This window comes from Martes martes (assembly GCF_963455335.1).
Source record: "Martes martes genome assembly, chromosome: 16".
NCBI lineage: Eukaryota > Metazoa > Chordata > Mammalia > Carnivora > Mustelidae > Martes > Martes martes.
The window spans coordinates 12,253,276-12,278,365 of record NC_137904.1 but is presented as its reverse complement, the minus strand read 5'-3'; the positions used below and the strand labels follow the sequence as shown (position 1 = coordinate 12,278,365).

Here is a 25,090-nt window from a genome sequence, read left to right as displayed (position 1 = left end):
GCGTTTGCCTGTATCAATCCAGATGTCCCATCCCGAGTCTCGGGGTGCTACAGCGGTATTGTTAGGTAGTGTTCTCTACAAAAATACCTGCAGAGGAGTGACGTAAGGAAAATAGGGCCCCAGGAGGAAGCTGAAATGCTACACGATTGCAGTAGTGGCCTCATCTGATCCAGTAGGGAACTCAAGCCAGAACAGCCCTTTAGAGAAGTTGCAAGTTGAAGCAAGACATCCAAGGTCTTTGACTCGCTGTAGTGGCGCCCTTGGCTATGGACTGCTCTGCAGAGAAGACATCTGTGAGAGGCGGCTCCCTTCAGCCAGCGCAGTTCCCAGAGACACAGTTAGTCACGAGCTGTCGGCCTTGAAATACACTAGCCCCCGAGGGAACAGGTGCCCCAGCCCTGAAAGGAGGATCCCGGCAGCCCAGCACTCCAGTGCTTTGGGGGATGTGTTAAAGTTTCCAGCTTCCGTTGTTAGTTTATGTTTTACTTCCTGCAGTTATCAATTGCTGCTTAGTATCCCTGGAGGCCTTATTGTTAGGGACATAGGGTGATGGTGGATATATAGTCTTTGTCAATTTTTCTTTTTATAAGTGGCTACCATACTTATTTATTCCCTCGGGATTGCTTAAAGTTCCCTTTTGTCAGTTATTAGGATTATTACCTGCATCAGTCAGGGTGCAGGCAGAGAAGCAGAACATAGGTACTGGATTTCTACAAGGAATTGGCTAATTGTGGGGGCTGATTGGGCAAGATCCAAATCCATAGGGCAATCTGTCAGGAATGGCAAACGGGAAGCATTGTTCACGGAGTTTCTTCATCAGAGGAGCCTTGGTTCTGCTTTTCAGGACTCTCAACTGATCGAATCAGCCCACCCATCGTTGTCTAGGATAATCTTCCCAACTTAATTCAACTGACTTTGTTCACCTTTTTTTTTTTAAGATTTCATTTATTTATTTGACAGAAAGATCACAAGTAGGCAGAGGCAGGCAGAGAGAGAGGGGGAAGCAGGCTCCCCGATGAGGAGAGAGCCCAATGCGGGGCTTGATCCCAGGGCCCTGAGATCATGACCTGAGCCGAAGGCAGAGGCTTAACCCACTGAGCCACCCGGCGCCCCTGAGTTTGCTCACGTTAATGACATCTACAAAATACCTAAATTCATATTTCACTGAATGGCAGGAGACTGTAGCCACGCTAAGTGCCACATCAAAACCCATCACGCTGCCCAACTTCTTTTTGCTCAAATTTGCCTATTGTAGTAGTATTAAGTCCCTCTGACACTCTTCCTATCAAGCGATGGAGTCTACTTTCGCCTCTACTTGATTCTGCGCAGACTTGTGACTTCTTTGATCATGTGTGATGCTGTGATGCTATTTGACTTCCAAAGCTATGTCGCCATCAGCCATGAAGCTTCTTTCTTATTCACTAGAATATCTGCTCTTGAGCCCAGAGATGCCATGTAAGAAGTCCAGCCAGCCTGAATCCTTCATGTGGAAAAGGTCACTCTGAATAAATCCAAGCTTAACTCATCCTTGAGCCGTCTGAGCTCACCCATTAAGACATGTGAGTGAGGAGGCCATCTTGGAAATGGACCCTCCCTGCCATTAAGTCATCTCAACTGGGCCCCCTGGGCACAGTGGAGCTGGGAAGAGCCATGCCTGCTGTTCCCCTTCCAAATTCCTGACGCGAAAAATCCATGAGCATAATACAGTGATTGTTTTTTAAGACCTATTAAGTCTTGGGTGGTTTGCCAACACGGCAGTAAATAACAGGGACGCCTAGAATGTATTCCATCCTTTTATTTTCAAGCGTTTTATGTGGGTTTGCTGTGTCTCTGTAAACAGCATGCTGTTGGATGTTATCCATTTTCCAAGTCAGAATCCAATTCCTAGGAGGGACTCAGAACCTTTCATAGTGGATGTGTATGCACAGTAAGGCTCAAAAATGCACTTTGGGTTGTTCTGCCTTTGGACCCACGTCTTCCATGCCCCTCCTTCCTCTAGAACTCTGGCACCAGCTTTTCTTTTCTTTTCTATTTTTTTTTAAGATTTTATATTTTTATTTGACAGACACAGCAAGAGAAGTAACACAAGCAGGGGGAGTGGGAGAGGGAGAAGCAGGCTTCCCGGAAGCCAGATGTGGGGCTCGATCCCATCATCCTGGGATCATGACCTGAGGGGAAGGCAGACGCTTAAGCAGACCCTTAAGGATCGAGCCACCCAGGCACCCCATGGCACCAGGTTTTCTCTGATTAATTAGGGTGGAGCTTTAACCGCCGCCCATCCGCATCCCTCTCGCCCAGATGCTAGTAGCTCCTCGACCTCCCAGTCATCTTCCAGACCTGCTTCTGGCCAGGGAAACTTTAAAGTTCCATTAGAACCTTGCGGGCTAACAAGCAAGTCGCAGTGATGGGTGGAGGAGGTTACCATGGAGACAGGTCCAAGGAATGAGGCTGGGGCGGGAGGGAGGGCCGGGACGCGCCTTCCGATTGGCTCAGCGGGCGCGCAGCGTTCCCCGTGCGCACATGCGCAGTGGGACTGAGGCGAGGTCGCGGTGGAGCTGAGGCGCGGTTCGTGCAGGGCCAGGCTCCTCAGGACCCGGCTGGAAGGTGCGGCTCCTGGCCGAGACACGTCGTGCTTTCCCGGTTAGGGAAGTGGCGGAGCCAGAGACCCCTCTGCGGCGCGGGGCTGAGCTCGCCACGCAGGCGCCCGCGCCCCCGCCGCCATTGTTGCCCCGGGCCTCTCCGGCCGCTCCGGCTGCACGTCCGCCCGGCCCCCGCGACAGGTAATGATGTCGAGGGCGCCGTCGGGGGCCAGTGTCCGCGCGGTCAGGCCGGAGCCCCAGCCGGTTCCCGCGCGGCGTCCGCGCTCGCGGCCTGCGGGAAAGGCGAGCACGGGGTGTTGGCTGCGGTGGCGGGCCGGGTCCCCGCTCCGCCGCTGCCCGCGACCGTACGGCTGAAGGGGAGTTGGGGAGACCCGACCGGGCAGGGGAGGCGGCGGGCGGGGCTGGCGCATATCCTCTGCAGAGCCTGTAAACAGTTGGCTTCGGTTACACGACTGAGCCTGAGGAGGGCTCAGAGCTGGAGCCCGAGGACAGGTGGTGTCAGGTCGCCGGGTCAGGCCTGTTCTGAGGTTTTCTTCGGGAATCCTGGTTTCAAATTTACTCGTGAGGAATTGTCTCCTGTAGAAGCGTTTCAAAGGGCTTCAAGGCACACCAGCCTCCTCTACTTTTTCCCAGTCCAACCGGCTTGTCTCTCCAGCCCTCTGATAGTGAGAAGCTAGAATGTGCTGGCATTAACATCAAAAGCAAGTACACGTCCGCCCTTTTTTTCCTTGACAGTTTCCTTGGGAACCTGGGAAGGATTCTCCTCCCAGGTTGTTCCAAGGACCTACAGGTAAGCTCTGTTGTTGAGAGCCAGTGCGGTCCTTTACAGCTTCTGTGACATCGGAAAAATACTGAAGCTTCCCCCCCACGCCCCCCAGAAAAGTTTAATTTCTGTTTCAACAAGTTAGAAGTTTGATCTGTTATTTTGCTCATGCTTCGGGGCTTTGCTTCTGTGACCCTTTTTGATAGCCGTCCCGACCCCTGTCCCCAACAGATTGCATTTAATCTCACAAGTCTGAGGAGGTAGGGAAGGAAGACCCAGGTAAAGTCTATGTGTGTTTACCTGTGAACACTTGAGTAGACTGTTTCTGTTCGCGTATGTGGATAGCAGAGAGCACCAGAATTCTTGACTTCATGGTCTGTTCTTGTGTTTCAGGGTCTCTTAACCATCCCTGCAAGTTCTGGGCTCAGAATTTGTAACTAAGGCTGCTAACTCTACTTTGACCCTGTTCTGCCCTTGGCTGCAGCAGCCCTTGATATAATGTCTTTGTGGCTCTAGCATGAGACTTCAAGCATTTGGCTCACTACTGGAGATATAAAGAATATTGCCAGATTGACTCTCCCACCTGTAGCGATGTTGGCCTCGTGCAAGAGGATGACCAGTTCTTCACGCTCCCAAGTCCTTCTCATGTGGAAGCCAGACAAGGCTCAGAGTGGACCCCACAACATTGCGAAGGAAACCCTTGCTTCAAGAATCTTGCGTGACACTGAGACCTGTCGACAGAATTTTAGGAATTTTCCATATCCAGACCTAGCTGGTCCTCGAAAGGCATTGAATCAACTCCGAGAGCTCTGCCTTAAATGGCTGAGACCTGAGATTCACTCAAAGGAACAAATCTTGGATCTGCTCGTGCTGGAGCAGTTCCTGACCATCCTTCCTGGGGAGGTTAGGACTTGGGTGAAGTCCCAGTACCCAGAGAGCAGTGAAGAGGTGGTGACTCTGGTGGAGGATTTGACTCAGATTCTAGAAGACGAAGGTGAGAATCATAAGGCAGAAAGGAGAGGAATCCTGGGTGGTTAGAGAAGTCAACCATTGTATCACAGAACAGCCCTTTAAAGAAGTTTGGGAGAGCACAGGGCAGTGAGTCGAGAACGGGCTTTAACATGGAACCCCATCCTGCATGGTGTGTCCCTTCCAGACTGCTTGGGACCAAACACATGTTACCTAGTGTCCTAAAAACAATGACCAGATGCAACTCATTTACCCCAGTGTGAGCCGTCGGTAATTTTACCTGCAGAGGTTTGAACCATTCTGTCAGTAAGCCATTTGCTTTGTGAATTGGATTTTATAATAACATGCTTCCAAAAAAGTAGGAAAGGGTCCAGAGAATATTTCCTTATTAAGAGACAGCACACACAATTTACATCGCATGAAGATTTAGTAGAAAATTGGGAATTTGGTGTATATCCTTAGCAGTCCCAGAACAGACTTGTTTTTGAAACCTGCATTGATGTCTTAGGACAAGTCTCACTGGTCCTTCCCTCTGTTTCTTTAAAGTCGGGGTGCTGTTTTTTGTTTCTTTCTCATTTCTCACTTTAGGGAAGTATGCATCTATTTGGTTAAGTTTCCCAGACTGTTCAAACAGGACTAATCTCCGTCATGGTCTCCCTTCCCTAGCTGTTCCGCAGAACTCTGCCCTTCCCCAAGAGACCCCAGAAGACTCCAAAGGAAGACCTGCTTTCCAGGCAGGGTGGTTAAGTGACTTGGTGACCAAAGTAAGTGTTAGTTTTTTCTGTGATTTTAAAGTGGCTTCTTGCAGGTGTTTGTGTGAGGACGTTTTATGTCCTGGCCCTGTAACTTCTGTCCACCTCCCCCCGCCAAAAGCCCAGTCTAGGACTTAAGCATCTGTTCCTCTCTTTAAAAATCCAGCTTGGCCTGTTAAGATAAGTGACTGCCCTTTATAAGAAATAAGCTCCTGTTGCCTTCCCCTGATACCCCTTTCCTCACTGGTTTGATTTTAAGGCAGCAATATTGCATAGAGGTTAAGGGATTGACCTCCACAGCCGGATGAATCAGAACCTATGATTTGGGGCAAGATACTTGACCACACTTAGCCAGAGTGATTAAACTCTAATAAATAGAACTTAGCTCTTAGATTGTGAGGTTAAACAGTATGAGACTTGTAGTTAACCTGGATTACAGTAAACCATCGGTAAGCAATAGTTGCTAAAATTATTTTTCTCATTAACAAGTAATTAAAGGCGATGTATTTTCTGGTGTTACTATTGATCGTGAGTCTGTGCTCTATCAGGCCACCTTAAGAGAAACTTTTGCTGTAAAAATATACATCTGAGGGGTGCCTGGGTGGCTCAGTGGGTTAAAGCCTCTGCCTTCGGCTCGGGTCATGATCCCAGGGTCCTAGGATCAACCCCCACGTTGGGCTTTCTGCTCAGCAGGGAGCCTGCTTCCTCCTCTCTCTCTCTGCCTGCCTCTCCGCCTACTTGTGATCTCTGTCTGTCAAATAAAATAAATTTAAAAATCTTTTAAAATATTTATATATATATACACATCTGAAATTAGTAGAGTAAAATTATTATTCATAGGTAGTACGATTTTTTACCTGAAAACCCTAGGAAAGTGAAGGGAAGAACTGGGAAACAATAGGAGAAAATTTGAGTAAGGTGATTACTACAGAAACTGGCATATGAAAATGAATCACTTTTAGGGGTGGCTGGCTCACTTGGTAGAGCTTGCAGCTCTCGATCTCAGGGTCATGAGTTGGAGCCTCATGTGGGACATAGAGCTTACTTTACAAAACAAAGAAAATTAATAACTTTCTTACATACACACTAAAACCAGACAGATGATAAAAATGAAATAAAAGGTTCCCTGCACAGTTTTCCCCACCCCCCAAGTTTAAAATATCTAGGACTAAACGTAGCATAAATTTTGTAGTACGTCCATGTCCTGTATCATACCATAAGACATGAAAGCAGCTTTGAGTGTTGTTAAATTGTCTGTTCTCCCTAAATTATAAGTAGTGTAATTGTCAATACAATTTTTTTTTAGATTTTTATTTTTTAATTTATTTATTTGACAGAGAGAGATCACAAGTAGGCAGAGCAGCAGGCAGAGAGAGAGGGGGAATCAGGCTCCCCGCCCAGCGGAGAGCCCGATGCAGGGCTGGATCCCAGGACCCTGGGATCGTGACCTGAGCCGAAGGCAGAGGCTTTTTTTTTTTTTTTTTTAAGATTTTATTTATTTATTTGTCAGAGAGAGTGAGCACAGGCAGACGGAGTGGCAGGCAGAGGCAGAGGGAGAAGCAGCCTCCCCGCCAAGAGTCCCAGGAGGCTGGGATCATGACCTGAGTCGAAGGCAGCTGCTTAACTGACTGAGCCACCCAGGCGTCCCCCGAAGGCAGAGGCTTTAACCCACTGAGACACCTAAGCGCCCCTTTAGATTTTTATTTATTTATTTATTTTTAGTCAATACAATTTTTATAAGGAACTTAGAAAGTTTATTTGAAAAACATATAAAAGGAATCAATTTTTTTTAACAAAAGGAAGAAAAAGAACAAAGGGGGATACTTACCTTACCAGATTGTGAGATATATTAAAAGTGTAACAGTTCCAAAAAAAAAAAAAAAAGTGTAACAGTTCATCAGTATGGGTTTTGGTCCCAATTTTATTTTAAAAAGGAAGGAGGGGCTCTGCATTTCATCCTAAAGCATACAAATATATCTTAAAATTTCAAATTATGACAGTCCGAATTCTTAAGGCAGAATTTGAAAAGCAGAGCCATTTAGCTGTCATCTGTGTAAAACCCTCCTTTAAGACGGAGCCATCCATACATACACTTGTGCCAGCTGAAAAAGTAATTATAAATTCCATGTTTTCAGACTTCCCTGTAGGACCATTCACGTATGCTTATCTGTAACTTAACTAGATAACCTTTAGGCTCTTACTAAAGGTCAACATTCTCTGATTCCCCCACCACTCATGTCCCTGGTGTTACCACTATCCTCCTCCTGCCAGTTCTTGAGCCAAGTTATATTCGATGTTTCAGGAATCAATGACATTCAAAGATGTGGCTGTGGACATCACCCAGGAGGACTGGGAGATAATGCGTCCCGTACAGAAGGAATTGTACAAGACTGTGACATTACAGAACTACTGGAACATGGTTTCTCTGGGTAAGCATCCGCCGTGCCCACTGCTGCCAGCATATCCACCATCTTTCTTTCCTCTGTTGTTAAAAATGGGTTGGCCTCTGAAGCACTTTGCTGAGAATTGGGCTTAGAGCTGAGTTTGCTCATTCCATTCGGGCATAGATACCGCTGTGTTCTCCCTTTTGCCAAATAAAAAGTTTCTAAGTGAAGGAGCATTGAGAACTATGACGCGCGGCTTCCCAGGGCTTCCACACAACACTGCACCTTGCCCACTCCCTGCTTTTCCTGTGATCTCCTCCCACCAAGGGCTCTGTGCACATACCCTCCTGAGCAGCAGGACATTTTTATTGTAGCACTGCTAAGCACAGTGACCTAATTCTCCTACTAGATCATGTACATGAAACCATTGTTTTCCTATGGACGTCTGTCCTCACAGATAAGTAGAAGTTAGGCAGTAAAATTCGAACAACTGTTTATCTCCAGCATAAAACTCCTTATATTCCTCCGAAACAGGACTTACAGTGTACCGACCAACTGTGATTCCCTTACTGGAAGAACCATGGATGGTGATAAAAGAGATCTTAGAAGGCCCTAGTCCAGGTGAGAGAATAACTGTCATGAGATTGTTTGCATTGAATAGCGTAAGCGCAGTGAGATACATGTATTTAAATATGGCCAGGTCACGCTCCGCAGACATCCCGGCCTGTCGGGAACACTGAACTGTTTGGCATTGCCTCCTTACAGAGGCCACCAGGAACAGAGTTCCAAACATCATTGTTCCACCTTTCCCCGGTGTCTCCTTTTATCGTTCCCTGTGACCCCTGGGTCCCTTTCCCAGCTTTGTCTGGCTCTTTCACTGTGCTGTTGTCCCCTCCCTCTTTTATAAGCATGCGTGAATGTCCCTAAAATTTTAAGTTTCAGACCTTCTTCTTTGTAAGTTTCTTTTATTCTGTTACCAACAAATCCCTGTAGCTTCCAACCTCCACCTCCCTAACTCATTTTCTTTCCTAATTTTGAAAAAAAATCTTCAAAACACTCAAAAACGTTCTCTTACTGTATAGTACATTCACCCAGTTCCTGCATCTCTCAGCTTGTTTCTAGTTATTTCTTTTTTTTTTTTTTTTTTTAAGATTTTATTTATTTATTTGACAGACAGATCACAAGTAGTCAGAGAGGCAGGCAGGGAGAGAGGAGGAAGCAGGCTCCCCGCTGAGCAGAGAGCCTGATGTGGGGCTTGATCCCAGGACCCGGAGACCATGACCTGAGCCTAAGGCAGAGGCCTTAACCCACTGAGCCACCCAGGCGCCCCCTAGTAGTTTCTGTTCAGGTATTTTGTTTGGTTTTGTTTGCATATAAAGTCAATATAAAAATATCTGGGGGAGGCGCCTGGGTGGCTCAGTTGGTTAATCGACTGCCTTTGGCTCAGGTCATGATCCTGGAGTCCTGGGATTGAGTCCCACATCAGGCTCCCTACTCACCAGGGAGTCTGCTTCTCCCACTGACCTCTCTCCTCTCGTGCTTTCTCTCTCTTACAAATAAATAAATAAAATCTTTAAAAAAAAAAATGTTTGGGGAGCACTTTGGCTCAGTCAGTTAGGTGTCTGCCTTTGGCTCAGGTCATGATCCCAGGGGCCATGTGTCCGGCTCCCTGTTCGGCAGGGAGTCTGCTTCTCCCTCTGCTCCTTCCCCTTGCTTACGGTCTCTCTTACTCTCTCAAATAAATAAATGAAACATTTAATATACAAATATATAAATTTTTTTCTTTAAAAAAATCCTATATTTGGGATGCTTTCTTTATATCATTTGGGGAAAAAATGATTTTCCTCCTTTTTAGCAAACTTTTTATTTATATTTTCAAGTAATCTCTACCCACACTGTGTGGCTCGAACTCCTAACCCTGAGATCAGGAGTCACACGCTCTACTGACTTGAGCCAGTCAGGCGCCCGTTTTCCTCCATTTCCTAACAGAAATGGTAGCAAACGATACACATAGTTTTCTACTTTGCTTTTGTTTATGTAAGAGCGTATCCTGAGAAGTGTTCCAAATGAGGATATAAAGAGCTTCCTTGTTCCCCTTTTTTTAAGATCTGCATCACATTTTATTGTATGTCTCATAATTTATTGAACCTGTTCCTTATCGATGGGCTTTTTGGTTGTTCCCTTTCCTTTTCTTCCTTCCTCCATAAGAACTTCAAACCTATAAAAAAGTTGCAGAATCAATACATTGAACACCTGTGTAATTTTTACCTGGAACCACAAGCTACCACCATTTAGCCACTTTTGCTTTATATCCTTTTAGGAGGGGGTGGGGGCAGAGGCAGAGGGAGAGAGAATCTGAAGCAGATTCCCCGCTGAGGGCGGAGCCTGACACGGGGCTCGATCCTGAGATGATGGCCAGAGCTGACATCCGGAGTCAGATGCATAACCGATTGAGCCACCCAGTTGCCCCTTTGCTTATCTCTTTATACGCACATGTATGCACGCACGTGTGCGCATGCATGCACACACACACACACACACACACACTCTTTGTTTTTCTTTTCCCTTCCCTTCTGTTCTCTTCCACTTCCCTTCTGACATTTTCTGAAGGATCCAGGCCAGGTGTTTTAGAATGACCCACAATCTAGATTCACCCGATGATTTCCTTATGTTTACATTCAGATGAAGTATGTTTACCGAGAAGACACCATCAGTGTGTGCTGTCCTTTGCCATTTGTCTCACTGGTGATACTCATGTTAGTTAAGGTGCTGTTGACCAGATCTCTCCATTTTAAAGGTGCATTTTTTTCTTTATAGTCAGTAAGTAATCCGTGAGTAATACTTAAAGGCCACATGCCTATTCCACTCCCTGGCACTATTTTATTTAAGGATTCGTAGCATCCATTCTTGAGTCTTGCTTTATTATATCGCTGAGTGATTCTCTAAATCAGTCATCTCTTCTAAAGGATTAATAGCATTCTCCTGTAAAGAATAGTTCTTCCTGGGGCGCCTGGGTGACTCAGTGGGTTAAAGCCTCTGCCTTCGGCTCAGGTCGTGATCCCAGGGTCCTGGGATCAAGCCCCACATCAGGCTCTCTGCTCAGCAGGGAGCCTGCTTCCCCTTCTCTCCCTGCCTGCCTCTCTGCCTACTTGTGACATCTCTCTCTCTCTCTGTCAAATAAATAAATAATACCTTAAAAAAAAAAAAAAGAATAGTTCTTCCTAAATAAATAAAATCTCTTAAAAAAAAAAAAAAGAATAGTTCTTCCTCCTCCCACCTCATTTTTTATGTGAACATGTCACTGTGGACATTTGGGATTTTTCGAAATCCAGTGTGTCATTAGTCCACCAATCCAGGTTTGTTTTGGTGATTGTTTTTCATGCTCTGTTGTCCCAGACTTGGGTAATGCTACTCGCAAAGCTAATTCTTGGGGCAGGTGGGTAGCTTAGTCGGTTGGGCATCTGCCTTCGGCTTAGGTCATGATCTCAGGGTCCTGGGATCGAGCCCCACATCGGGCTCCCTGCTCAGCGAGGAGCCTGCTTCCCCCTCTCTCAATGCCTGCTGCTCTGCCTACTTGTGATCTCTCTCTCTCTGTCAAATAAATAAGTAAATAAGAAAGGGAAAAAAAGAATTTTTTAAAAACCTATAATCAGGGCACCTGGGTGGCTCAGTCGGTTAAGCGGCTGCCTTCGGCTCAGGTCATGATCTCAGAGTCTTAGGATTGAGCCCCAGTCGGGTTCCCTGCTCGGCGGGGAGCCTGCTTCTCCCTCTACCACAGTTCTCCCTGTTTGTGCTGTCTTTGTCAAGTGAATAAATAAAATCTTAAAAAAAACAAAAACCTATCATCATCTTAGCTCTTTGATATTATTTGTGTAGTTCCAGTGCATTTCCATGTTAGCTGTGGGATTACTTTTTTCATTTAACATTGGTCCCAAACATTTTCTAATGTCAGCTCTGATTTTATATCTGAATCATAGTAAGTCAATATACAGAAACCTACCTAGTTATTGTTACCAGTTATTAGTGTTCCATTATCCCTTACTCTAGTACTTTATTGATGAATGGCAGCTGTCACTTTAAAACACTGCATATGATTGTGTGGAATGGATATATTTAAAAAGATTTATATTTGGATCTGCATCTTAGAAAATTTCTGAACTATCCGGTACCATTTTTGCTATATTATAAACTCTATATTTGGTATTTCATTACATAATCATAATATGCGAAAGTCCTAGGTTTTCAACCGGATTTCAAGAGAGAAAGATATTCTAATTTAAATTTGTTTTATTTTTTATTTATTTATTTTTAAATATTTTATTTATTTGACAGACAGAAATCACAACTAGGCAGAGAGGCAGGCAGAGAGAGAGGAGGAATCAGGCTCCCCTCAGAGCAGAGAGCCCGATGCGGGGCTCGATCCCAGGACCCTGGGATCATGACCTGAGCCGAAGGCAGAGGCTTTAACCCACTGAGCCACCCAGGCGCCCCTTAAATTTGTTTTAAACCATCATACTGGAAATAGAATAGGCATGAATAAATACATATTTGATTGCTTTGCAGTCAGATTTGAGGTCAGGGATTTTTTATTGTTTGCTTTGCTTTAATGTGTATGTGTGTACTTTCATTTGGTTCACCTCTTTACAACAAATTATTGTCATTTATTTTACCAGTTCACTTGAGTGGCCACCATATCCAGAGTCTTGGGCCATTTTCTGAAGGAAATGTAAAAGAGGCACAGGCTGTTCTCAGAGTTTGCATCTAAGTTGGAAATACAAGAAACACACAAAGTTGTGAAGTAATAGTATAAGGCCAAGTACTGCCCTGGCCCCAACTTTACATTAGGTTGAATCACATGAGACTGCTGATACTTCAGCCATATTGACTACACAAAGCCAAGGTCATGTGATTCAGCCTACTCTGTACTTGAGGATTCTAAGAAAGAGAGAAAAACAGGAGCTGGGCTATACACTTTTTTTTCAATAGATAGAGAAGTTATCTTAAGAGAATGCCTAAATCTGGGGGTGCCTGGGTGGCTCAGTCATTTGAGCATTCAACTCTTGGTTTTGGCTCAGTGACCTTGGATCGAGCCCCAGGTCTGCCTCTGAGCTCAGCAGGGAGTCTGCTTCTCCCTCTCCCTGCTCACACTCTCTCTCTGTAAAAGAGAATCCCTAAGCCTGGAATTTGTATGGCACCTCTAGAAGGCTATGAGGGAGTAGCTTGAAGTTATATGGGTAACTTTACATTTTTAAGCTGAATATGAAGTTTGGCAGAAGATATAGTAGAATAGGAAAAGCTGGATTGTTTGGGTACTGAATACGTCAAGTGGAGATATTCTGAACTTTTTAAACTTTTCTCTTTTAAGCCATTGGGGCTCACACGTCAGTGAACATCAAAACCACCTGGAGGGCTTTGTAAAACAGATTGCTTTAGCCCTATCTCCAAAGTTTCCTTTTCTTTCTTTTTTTTTTTTTTTAAGATTTTATTTATTTAAGAGACAGCACAAGCATGAGCAGGGCATAGGGGTCCAGAGGGAGAGGGAGAAGCAGATTCCCTGCTGAGCAGGGAACCCGACATTGGGATCATGACCTGAGCCAAAGCTTAACTGACTGAGCCACCTAGGTGCCCCCAAAGTTTCTTCTTTATTTTATTTAAATTCAGTTAATTAACATATAGTGTATTACAAGTTTCAAAGGCAGAGTTCAGTGATTCATCACTTGCATGTAACCCCCAGTGCTCATTACATCATGTGCCCTCCTTAATGGCCATCAGCCAATTACCCCATCCCAGTAACCCTCAGTTTGTTTCCTATAGCTAAGAGTCTCTTATGGTTTGTCTCCCTCTCTGATTTCACCTTACTTTATTTTTCCCTCCCTTCCCCTATGATTCTCTGTTTTGTTTCTTAAATTCCACATGTGAGTGAAACCATGTAATTGTCTTTCTCTGATTGACTCATTTTGCTTAGCATAATACCCTCTAGTTCCTTGCACATCATTGCAAGTGGTAAGAGTTCCCTTTTTTGATGGCTGAGTAATACTCCATTGTCTGTGTATGTTTGCGTGTATATATATAAATATATGTCTTCTTTATAAATATACATATCTTTTTTATCCATTCATCTGTCAATGGACATCTGGGTTTTTTCCATCATAGTTTGGCTATTGTGGACATTGCTGCTATAAACATTGTAGTGCTGTCTCCTTTCAGATCACTGCGTTTGTATCCTTTGGGAAAATACCCAGTAGTGCAATTTACTGGGTGGTAGGGTAGCTCTATTTTTAACTTTTTGAGGAACTTCCATACTGTTTCCCAGAGTGGCTACACCAGTTTGCATTCCCACCAACAGTGTAGGAGGGTTCCCCTTTCTCCGCATCCTCGCCAACACCGGTCTTTTTTCCCGACTGGTTAATTTTAGCCTTTCTGACTGGTGTGAGGTGGTATCTCACTGTGGTTTTGATTTGCATTTCCCTGATGCCGAGTGATGTTGAGCATTTTTTCATGTGTCTTTTGGGCATTTATATAAGTCTTTGGAGAAATGTCTTTTCAAGTCTTCCGCTCACTTCTTGATTGGTTTATTTGTTTTGTGGGAGTTGAGTTTGATATGTTTTCTATAGATCTTGAAGACTCGCCCTTTATCTGATGAGACATTTCCAAATATCTTTTCCTATTCTGTAGGTTGTCTTGATTTTAGTAGACTGTTTTCTTAGCTGTGCAAAAGCTTTTTATCTTGATGAAGCTTCAGTAGTTCATTTTTGTTTTTGTTTCCCTTGCCTTTGGAGACATGTCTAGCAAGAAGTTGCTGCAGCCGAGGTCACAGAGGATTTTGATGGATTCCTGTCTCATGCTTAGGTCTTTTATCCATTTTGACTTTGCGTGTGGTACAAGAAAATGGTCCAGTTTCATTCTGGATGTGGCTGTCCAACAATTTTCCCAGCACCATTTGTTGAAAAGACTGGTTTTTTCCCATTGGATATTCTTTCCTGCTTTGTCGAAGATTAGTTGACCGTAGAGTCAACCATGGTTGAGGGTCCGTATCTGGGTTCTCTGTTCTATTCCATTGACCTGTGTGTCTGTTTTTTTGTGCCATTACCATACTGTCTTGGTGATTATAGCTTTATTATAGAGCTTAAATCCAGAATCGTGATGCCACCAGCTTTGGTTTTCTTTTTCAACATGCTTTGGCTATTTGGGATCTTTTCTGGTTCCATAGCCCCCAAAGTTCCCGATTCAGCTTGTCTGGATGAGGACCAATAATTTAACACATTCCCAGGTGATAGTGATGTTTATGGCACTCATCTGGGGACAATATTTTAAGAACTATTATTATGAGAGATTTACTAGAGATAGTTAAGCATGGAAAGCACTCCTTGAAATTGCTTTTGGAGTATTATGTGGATTGTGCAGAGTAGGCTGGAAGGAGTCAATGAGAGTTAGTGTCTGCTTGATACAAATCAATCCATGAAGTCATCCCATGTTATCCCACAATCTGGTTTTCAAATCTCTTAGTCCAGTCACCTGACTTAACCTGTTTTATTAATCTATGTCCATGTTGAGTAGTGAGGAGCCTGTCCTTTTTCAGCAGTTAGGTCTTCTGGTTTTCTCCCCCATATTCTCTTTTCTCAAGCTTTTTTCTTTTTTTCTTTCTTTCTTTTCTTTTTTTTTTTTTTTTTTTTTGGTAAAGATTTTATTTATTTGAGAGAGAGAAAGGGAGAGACAGAGCTTGATTAGAGGCGGAAGGGTAGAGGGAGAGGGAAAAGCAGACTCCCTGCTGAGCAGGGAGCCCAATGTGGGGCTTGATCCCAGGACACTTGGATCATGACCCAAGCTGAAAGGCAGACGCTTAACCAACTGAGCCACCCAGGCTGCCCCTCTTTTCCCAAGCTTTAAGGACCATGTCAAAGGTTGTCAGAGTCATAGTCTTTTAAGGCATTTTATTCATGTTCAGTATTTTGTTTCTGTTTTGGCAGTTTCCTTCTCCAAATAGGGGAAAACTTTTTATGTTCTATATTCTTTTTATCCCAGAATGGAAAACAGAAGCCCAAGAGTGTACTCCAGTTACAAATACTTCTACACTCGTAAAGACTGGGACTCAGACTGTCAAATTGGAAGAACCATATGACTACGATGAGAGATTCGAGAGGCACGCATCAGATACCTATAGGAAAATTCCCATGAATGAAAGAAATTTTACTTTGAAGTCAGTCCTCTCAAAAGAAGATGACCCTATGGAAGAGTGTCTCAGTAAATATGATATCTATCGAAATAATTTTGAAAAGCATTCAAACCTAATTATTCAGTTTGGTACCCAGTCAGATAATAAAACTATGTATGATGAAGGCAGGGCAACCTTCAATCATGTTTCATATGGTATTGTACACAGAAAGATATATCCTGGAGAGAAGCCTTATAAATGTAACGTGTGTGGGAAAAAGTTTAGGAAGAACCCGTCCTTTGTGAAACACCAAAGTACCCATACCAAAGAAAAATCTCATGAATGTGAAGAATGTGGGAAAGAGTTTAGGCACATCTCGTCCCTTATTGCACATCAGAGAATGCACACTGGAGAAAAACCATACGAATGCCACCAGTGTGGTAAAGCCTTCAGCCAGCGTGCTCACCTTACCATACATCAGAGAATTCACACTGGAGAGAAGCCCTATAAGTGTGATGACTGTGGCAAAGACTTCAGTCAGCGCGCACACCTCACTATACATCAAAGGACACATACTGGAGAGAAACCATATAGATGCTTGGAATGTGGTAAAACTTTCAGCCACAGTTCATCGCTGATTAATCACCAGAGAGTTCATACTGGTGAGAAACCTTATATATGCAACGAATGTGGGAAGACTTTCAGTCAGAGTACACACCTTCTTCAACATCAAAAAATACATACTGGAAAGAAACCATATAAATGCAATGAGTGTTGGAAAGTGTTTAGTCAGAGTACTTACCTCATTCGCCATCAGAGAATTCATTCCGGAGAGAAGTGTTACAAATGTAACGAATGTGGAAAAGCCTTTGCTCATTCCTCAACTCTTATTCAACATCAGACCACGCACACGGGAGAGAAGTCCTATATATGTAAAATATGTGGAAAAGCCTTCAGCCAGAGCGCGAACCTTACTCAACACCACAGGACTCATACCGGGGAGAAGCCGTACAAATGCAGCGTGTGTGGGAAAGCGTTCAGCCAGAGCGTCCACCTTACTCAGCATCAAAGGATCCACAATGGAGAGAAACCCTTCAAATGCAATATATGCGGGAAAGCATACAGACAGGGCGCCAACCTCACTCAGCATCAAAGGATCCACACCGGAGAGAAGCCGTACAAGTGTAATGAATGTGGGAAAGCCTTTATTTACTCCTCCTCACTCAATCAACATCAGAGAACTCATACTGGAGAAAGGCCCTATAAATGCAATGAATGTGATAAAGATTTTAGCCAGAGAACATGCCTTATTCAACACCAGAGAATTCACACAGGAGAGAAGCCCTACGCATGCCGTATATGTGGTAAAACCTTCACGCAGAGTACAAATCTCATTCAGCACCAGCGTGTTCATACAGGTGCCAGACACCATAATTAACGGATACGGGAGACTTCAGTTAGGTCTTACAGTTCATTCAAATTTTATTTTGTACTTTGTTAAAACATTATTCAAAAGAAGTGCAATATATGTTAGATGTGGCTCAGCAGAAGTATCAGAATTAGTAATGTGGATATAAGCTATTTACATCGAATGTGAAATTTAAAAAGAAAACTTTATTCACTTCTTCACCCTTACTTGAAATCAGTTTAATTCATGCCAGAAAGAAACCCTGTAAAAGTAAGAGTACTCAAAAACCTGTAACTCATTGACTCTTCGTGTATTTCAAGTACTTCTTAATGAGACTTTATGAATGTAACTGGGGAAAGCTTCCATCGAGTAGGGATTTCACACTAGTGAGTCATCTTGGGATAACTGAAAAAGCTGCTTTCAGGCCTTTATTGCTTCCCAGCTTTGAAGCCTTAAATATGTAAAGGGTTCCCTTCCCTTTTCCTGTTATGCCATAACTGCCATGTGGAGCCAGTAGGTTTGCAAAATACATATAGTGGAAAGTATCTTAATTTTTATGTGACAACTATTTAATTACATTTTTCTTTAAGTATGGAAATATTCAAGGAAGAGAGCTTAAGGAAAGACGACCTGTTAGGATAAACTAATGTATATATAGCCCTTAGGCATTTGTACAAATTTAGTTAAACGGGCAAAAATTAAACACCCAACCCTAAATTCATCTTTGAAACATCAGCCTTAGTTTCACTAGGTTTTGACATCTGTCCGCCTGAAGGAAAAAATAAGAATAAAAGTCCCACTTTTTCACCTGACTCCTGAATTCATGACGTAAGGTTCCCTGTGGCTCTTTTACCACAGAAAGCCCGTTTCTGTTGAGACACTGTGCTCAAGGCCCAGACTTCCTAACTGGATCCTTTCAGGGCTTCTTATTGTGCTAAAAACCACAGCTAATTTAAGCAACAGAAAGCTTCCTAAAGTAGTGAAAGACGACAAGGGACATGTCACAGAATGAGCATAAGAAGCCTACTAAGCTGGGTTGCCAAGTATGGCCCCCCCTCCACATTCCAAGACAAACAAGGAGTGAAAACAGGTATTTGCAGAGTGTGAGGAAAAGATCAGTGATAGAAAACAGATGTAAAGTTCACTACAGAAAGTGGGTCAGGGCAGAAATCAAGGGTGAAGACTTAGCCGTGAAGAAAGGACACACAGGTGACTTAGCACATGAACTGTTGTTAGACTTGGTTTGCCTGAGTAAGAGTGGCTAATTGGATGAGACAAAATTTAGCCTGTTGGTAAGGAACTAAAAATGAAGTGACTGATGTTAGAGTACTAATTGGAATCGATACTTTCTCGTAAGTAAAAATGGGGATTACGCTTAAAATGTCAGAAAACATTGGAAAACGCATTGATGCAGAAACTATCATTGGTGGCAGTCATCATTGAACAGTAATAACTAAGTTTGTGGGGTCCTAAACCTAAAAGGAAAACTGGCAGAAATGCAAACAGAAGTAGGTACAATTACTATTACATTCAATCTCCACAGCATTCTGCTGTCAGAATGTAAGACCATATTCTGAGAGCTGAGGTTGCGTCCTGCTCTTAATTCATTTCTTCAGTGCCTTGCGCGTGGGAAGTGGTCAGTATATGTTTGTTGAATTAAAGAATACGTAGGTAAGTTAGAGGTGAGTAATAAGGTAGAATTCACAGACTGAGAGTAAAGTTGAATTTAAAATTCTTTTTTGTATGTGTGCAAAATGTACACCACCACCACTAACAAAGAGTGGTTATTTATTGGGTACTAGGAACTACTTGAAAATTGAAGAGTCAGAATTCCACATCTTAATGTGGGGAATATTCTTAAAGAAATTGCGGGACATCTTTGCACAGGAAGTTTTCCTGAGCTGGATGAAAAGTCAGCATTCTGGTGCCATAAATATCAGTATACAGAGCACGCGGTTCCATTTGGATGTTACTGTTGATAGAAACATCCTGCAAACAGGTGCCGAAGCCAAGACCTGGGGTTCTAGCATCTTCCAGGCTTTCTTGTTGAGTGTTTTCTTCAAGAAGTTACTGCTTTCCCTTGTCCTCACATCAGTTAACCCCGATGTCACGGAATCCTCCCTTCACGAAGCGTAGACTGTCTTCGGGTTGCATAGTCAAGTTACACTTATGCCATAGTTACCGTGTTAGACAATAACTGCTGTATTTAAGATGCAATTTTTATTTATGATGCCACTTCACACCTTACACAACACTTCTCCCCCTTCCTGGCATGGATGTGTGGAATATCCCAGTCCCTAGCGCCTTTCTTTGCTTTAATTTGTATTTCCTGCCTTTGTGAGTTTTATGTAAATAACGCATTCCTAAAGTCTTCCATTGATACACTGAGGCAACCGATGCCCTTATAAAAAAACAGATTAGAAGCGAATCATCAATCTTTGTGTATTTTTCCCACTTTTACAGTTGTCTGAGCCACTTGGATTTAGTAGACTTATTTTCCACAACTTTTTTTTTACAAAGGTGTTGAAATATACAGAAAAGTTAATAAAGCGTCTTTACCTACTGCCTAGCTTTAAAAATTTAACCTTTTACTGAACAATTGTAAAGTTAGACATGACATTTCACCTGAAATATTTCAGCATGCCTCTCATAAAAATGACAACTTTTCAGATGGCCACATACCATTACATACCTTGAAAAAAGAATAGTAATGTTCAAATATCTAATGCTTCATCCAAGTTTAAATTCTCCGTTGATGCTGTCAGGTTCCACGCATTATGTTTACTTGTTACATCTGTTTCATTTATCAACCTCTCTCCCACCTCAGACTTTCTCCAGGACCTTTTTTTTTTTTTTCCCCCCAATATAGCAGGTCAGCTGTAGAATGTCTCAAATTCAGGATTTAACTGTTGGTTTATATGTGGTTTCTCTTGTTCCAGTGTCCCCTGTGGTTTCTGCAGACTAGCATTTAGGGCGAAAGCCCCGATTGGCTTCAGGTTCAACATGTTTAACAGATGTATTTTGTGTTGCCTCACATCCAAAGTCTTATTAACATTTGGTTGACTACTGGCGAGGTAACACCTGATGGCTCGGTTGACAAGGAAACCAGCCTATCTTCCCAGTGTGAAGACCTGTTTGCCAACAGCCTTTCACCTGATAGGTTTAGTATCCAGTGACGATTAAGATTTGCAAAAAGGCCATTTTCTTTCTGCGTTGACTGCTGAATACTTACGTGAGGCAGAGCTTTCTGTCATCAACTGGGAATGCGCTAGAGGCAAGGTCATACTTAAATTCTTTTCCTTTACTTAAGAGTTTTCAGAGTAAGTGATTGGCAGTGATGACAGGTGATTCCATGTATTAAAAATCAGTTATGGCCATTGTTTCTGTTGCTCACATGGTCCCAGACTTGGCCACTTGGAACCCTTCAAGTCACTCTTACATCCTTGGACATTCCTTCTTGTCTAGTCTTTCAGGACTTTATTTCCTTCTGACATATCTCAGGGTCAGTGCTCCAGCTCCAGAATGAGCCATTTCTCCAGGAATCTTCGGCTAAAGAGGCAACTATTTAGAAACCAAGATCCGGGCACAAGGCACGTCTGTTGCTGCTGAGGGGTCACTCATGAGTAGCCTTTGAGTCTTCTAACCACTCAACCGAAGTTCTCATAAAGGCAGCCTTTTGCACTCGTTTCATCCGTTACACAGTTCTGTGGGAGATGTAATTACGTACTGGGGCAAACTGGGGAGCACAACTTAAGCCTTGGTAAGCATACAGCTAAACCGGGGAGGATGGAAGTGTTAATGTACACTAGAAGGCAAGTGTAACTACAGGAGGTCTTGGGCCAAAGCCGGCAGATTTTAAGGGAGCTTGTCAGTTCATCTGGCAGGTGGGTTCATTAGAGATCAGGTAAGACAGCAACTTAATATAGGATACCTAGTATGTTGTAACTGTTTCATGCCTTGGTAATTTACATATTTATAAGCTAATCCCATCTTCCCCATCACATTCTTTAAAGCAGGTTTCTGATCTAAATTTGAATCCTGAGGGTCTGTTTGGTGCAAACCTAAGTGCTCGTTTTTGTTGCCAAACTTGGTCTTCAGAGCTTGAAGAGTGTTGGGTTTCATCCTTCAACCGTATCTTCTGGTGTCAGTTCACTTGCATGTGCCTGCAGATGTACCTAGTCCTCATTTCTGTTCTCACCATGGCTCTATTTCACTACAATTATTAGGCCCTTAGAGCACTACAGGCATTAAAAATGGCAAGCATGTGTGCTCTAGTGATACGTATAAATGTGTGTGTGAGCTTGCAAGCAGCACTGAGTCGGCAGCCCTCTATGTGGCCGGGAAAAGTGATGCCCATGAGGTTGATGTGTCTTGCCTGAAGTCCTATAGTCCTACAGCGACAGAGTAAGGGTTGGAACCATGGCTCCAGCACTTAGTGGAATTCTTCCTGTAAGATCAACGCTAATGGAAATTCAGAGCACAAACAGTATGTACTTTATGACTTTATAAAATTATGTATTTTGATGAGATTAGAGCACTGAAAGTTTGTTTTGTCTCCCTTCCTATATAGCTTCCTACATTCAAATTTTGAGATGAGAACAGCCCAACAAAGAATGCACCCGCGTCTACCCCCCACTTCAGCTGGGGTCTCCCACCAAGATCTTTCCCAGTTTTCAGAGCCATATAGTCCGTGCTATCACCTATCTCAAAAGTACCTTCAGGGCTTTAATGTAAAACAGAACTTTAACCCCCAAGCCCTTTTTCCAACTCACAGTAACTCTGGCAGGGAGGCTGGAGGCCACTCTGGTCTTCACCTGTAGTTACAGCCCTACTGGTTTTACTTTCCTAGTATTCTAGAAATGTTCCATCTCGTCTAGATCCGCACCGCCCGACCTCATTTCAGGCTTTTGATCCGCTCTTACTCAGATTATTTCATAACCAGGTAAGTGTTCACCCGAACCCCGATCTCACCCCTCTCCGTGCATCTTCCACACTTGCTGACGTCACGTGAAAACATTTAAGGCCACCACACGGCACTACAGGTAAAGTAGGCTTGAAGCCCTACAGTATCCTCTCACTGTCAACCAGCAGTGGGTCTCACGCTTAGCTGCAACTGGAATGACCTGGGAGCTTTTAAAATTACCACCTCAAGGGATACTGATTTCCTTACGTGGGATGGAGACTGGCCGTCAGCGTTTCAGTGCCCCAGGTGACTCCAGCGTCCTAAAGTGCAGCAAGAGCAGAAGCGGGAAGCTATCACCGAGATTCAGAGGACGAACGGTGGTTGTGGCAGCAGAGGTGATGAGATGTGACCGAACACGATCTATTTTGAAGGTGAGTCTCTAGGGCTCGCTAAGGATCTGGATTGGGACGAACAGGGGCACGAGGCTGGCTCACCTGGTAGAGCGGGCAGCTCTCGATTGCAGAGTTGAGTTTGAACCCCACGTTGGGGAAAGAGGTTACTTTAAAAAAATAAACATTGAAAAAAGACCAGAAGAGTGACCATCTTTCCTACTAAAGAACATGCTCCTAACAAGGGATAGACTGTATTATACTCACTTGCGTATCTCCTCTCCCAAACACAGCACCTGGCACACAGTTTGATTAGGGCAACCCTGTGGGAACTTTTGCACAATAATCAAGATTCTGTTCTCAGAAAGAAAAACATGTTTTGCTTGTCCAGAGCTGTCAAGGGTCTGGGGTTTTTACACGATGATAAGCTAGGCTCTCGCTATGTCATAGATGGAGAAGACAGGAGAGTCCTGGGTCACAGCTTTATTACTCATGGCAAAAGCAGCCAGACTTCACGCCTGAGCCACTCACTCGACTCGCACCCCCACCCCAAGTTGCAAGAGGGTGACCCCACGTGGGCCTAGATGAATTCCAGCACCAACAGTGGGCAGCATTAGAGGAAAGCAACACTGAGCCTGGGAGAATCGCTACTTTTCTAGTGAGTTGTAAGCAAAGGCGCTCTTTGTCTCGCCCCACCACCCGCCACCTTGCATGTTTGGGCTAAGAAATGGCCCAGGTGAGTAACAACTAAGACCTTGTATTCTCCGCATACCCAGCAGGAATATGTAGGGATGCTCAGAGCCCCTGGCCTATCGCTTCTCCCAATTGTCCTTTCCAGTGTAGAAGACTGGAAATCTCCCAAGAATTTGGGGGTCTTTACAGCTTCTATGTAGAGAAGACAGAAACCCAAATGAAGTTGCCCATCCCAAGCTTACAGAGTAGATCTTTCCCTGAAAACAAAAAATCTTGGGTCATTACAAATCAGGCCTATACCCAGAGTTGAAAACTAATCATCTCACTCCACTGTACACGGATTAAAAACTACACCTGGGACACTATTCTCACTCATTGGAGTACAATATATTTAAATGATTGGGGGAAATAAGATTTTCTAATACACGAAATTCAAATTTCAGTGTTAATGAAGTTTTATTAGAACACAGCCATATTCACTTAAGTATTCCCTTTGGCGGCTTTCCTGCTACAACCGCAAAGTTACAGACACCGCAAAGCCTAAAATATTTACTGCCCCTTTATAGAATGAGGTAGCCAACGACGTATCTACACAGTGGGGCGGGGGGTTCGGTCCTCTGGCTAAGCCCAACACGAGGCAAAGTAATAAGAGGAGCAACGCTCACTGGGCGTGGGGGAGGGGAGTGTCGGGAAGCAACGGTCAGTTAGGGAGAGCTCCGAAGCGTGAAAGGAGAGGGCAACGGAGGCACAACGCCAGGGGTCCGGGATACGAAGGGCAACACCCCAGTTGAGAAGCAGCAAGCAGCCAGCGGGGAGAGCGCTGGGCGAGCAATGGTGCCCCCTGCCGGCCACGCCACGCCGGTGCGCCTGTGCCCCGCCGTCCTAAATCCGTGCAGGCGTCCCGCAGGCGGGGAGTGGGAGTTGAGAGGTTTACCTATGCGGGTCCAAGAGGGGGGGTCTTCCCTTTCCGGAGTCGCCAGTGCTCGTGTACCCCTTCTCCAGTCTTGTTTAAGGGAACGTGAGTTCAAGCTCGCGCTTGGTTCCCAACCACCGCGGAACTCGGGCATCCCTTCCTCGAACCGCGCTCGAGCACTCAATTAAACAAGACCGCGGGGAGCGTCGCTTCTCGAAAGTGAGTCTTCTTTGAAACTCCGTATTCCTCCCCGGCGTCCAGCTTCCTCAACGGGCCTCAAGGGGCTGCAAGTCCACCCGTGCGGCGGGGAGGGTCCTCCTCGCCCGCCCCAAGGGACGGCCCGCCGTCCGAGGGAGAAGTGACAGTCAAAGGACCAAGCTCCCCTCTTCCAGGAGGGGCTCGGACCGAAAACTCGCTCCAAACGGCTCCAAACGGCTTCGGCGCAAGCGCTCCCTTTCCCTGAGCTAAGCCACGGGAGCCCAGAGGAGGTCCAGGAAACAAGTCCGCGGCCCGGCTTGAAAGGGACTCTGGGGACACTGGGCGGGGCTAGACACGCCAGCGTTCCTGGGAAATGTGGTCCGCAGCTTCCGCGGCGCATGCGCACCTCCCCGTCATAGTGGCTCCGCTCCTGCCTAGCTGAGCGCACCTGAGCGCCCTCTCCTGGAGAGCTGCGTGCTGGGAAGGTGTCCGCTAGCCCCTTCAAGGGCACACGAGGCCGCCTCCAAGTGAGCTGCTTTAGGAAGCTCAGCTTTCAGGGACAGAGGGACTTGCTGACGCGGTTTCTTCAAGTATCTGCGTTGGCTGCCGTTAGAGCAGCTACCATCATCTCCAAGAATGCCGCTGCCTTCTCACTGGTCTCCCCATGAACCCTCGTTCTTGTCCACCAGTTTCCGCTGTCACCCTATCCCTTCCGAGCTATACCCTGCACATGTCCACCGCCGACACAGTCACCCCCATCACGTGGAAGCACCTCTCAGCATCATATTATCGATCTATGAACACTTCACTTTGCATTTCTAAAGAGGGCTCTTTTTAAACACAGCGACGGATCTGTACTGCCTTAAAAAAAAAAAAAAAAGTAAGTCCTGGGCACCTGGCTCAGTGGGTTAAGCCTCTGCCTTCGGCTCAGGTCATGATCCCAGGGTCCTGGGATCCAGTCCCGCA

At 44.7% G+C, this 25,090-nt stretch overlaps 1 protein-coding gene across 1 annotated transcript; it reads left to right on the top strand.

Moving 5' to 3' along the window:
• The first annotated feature begins 2,526 nt into the window (after window positions 1-2,526).
• On the top strand, window positions 2,527-17,838 carry ZNF287 (zinc finger protein 287). Its single transcript, XM_080827457.1, has 6 exons — window positions 2,527-2,780; window positions 3,757-4,357; window positions 4,999-5,096; window positions 7,387-7,513; window positions 8,003-8,089; window positions 15,491-17,838. Exons 2-6 carry the CDS (start codon window positions 3,955-3,957, stop codon window positions 17,056-17,058), a joined length of 2,283 nt encoding a protein of 760 aa, XP_080683583.1. The 5' UTR covers window positions 2,527-2,780; window positions 3,757-3,954; the 3' UTR covers window positions 17,059-17,838.
• Window positions 17,839-25,090: the final 7,252 nt, after the last annotated feature.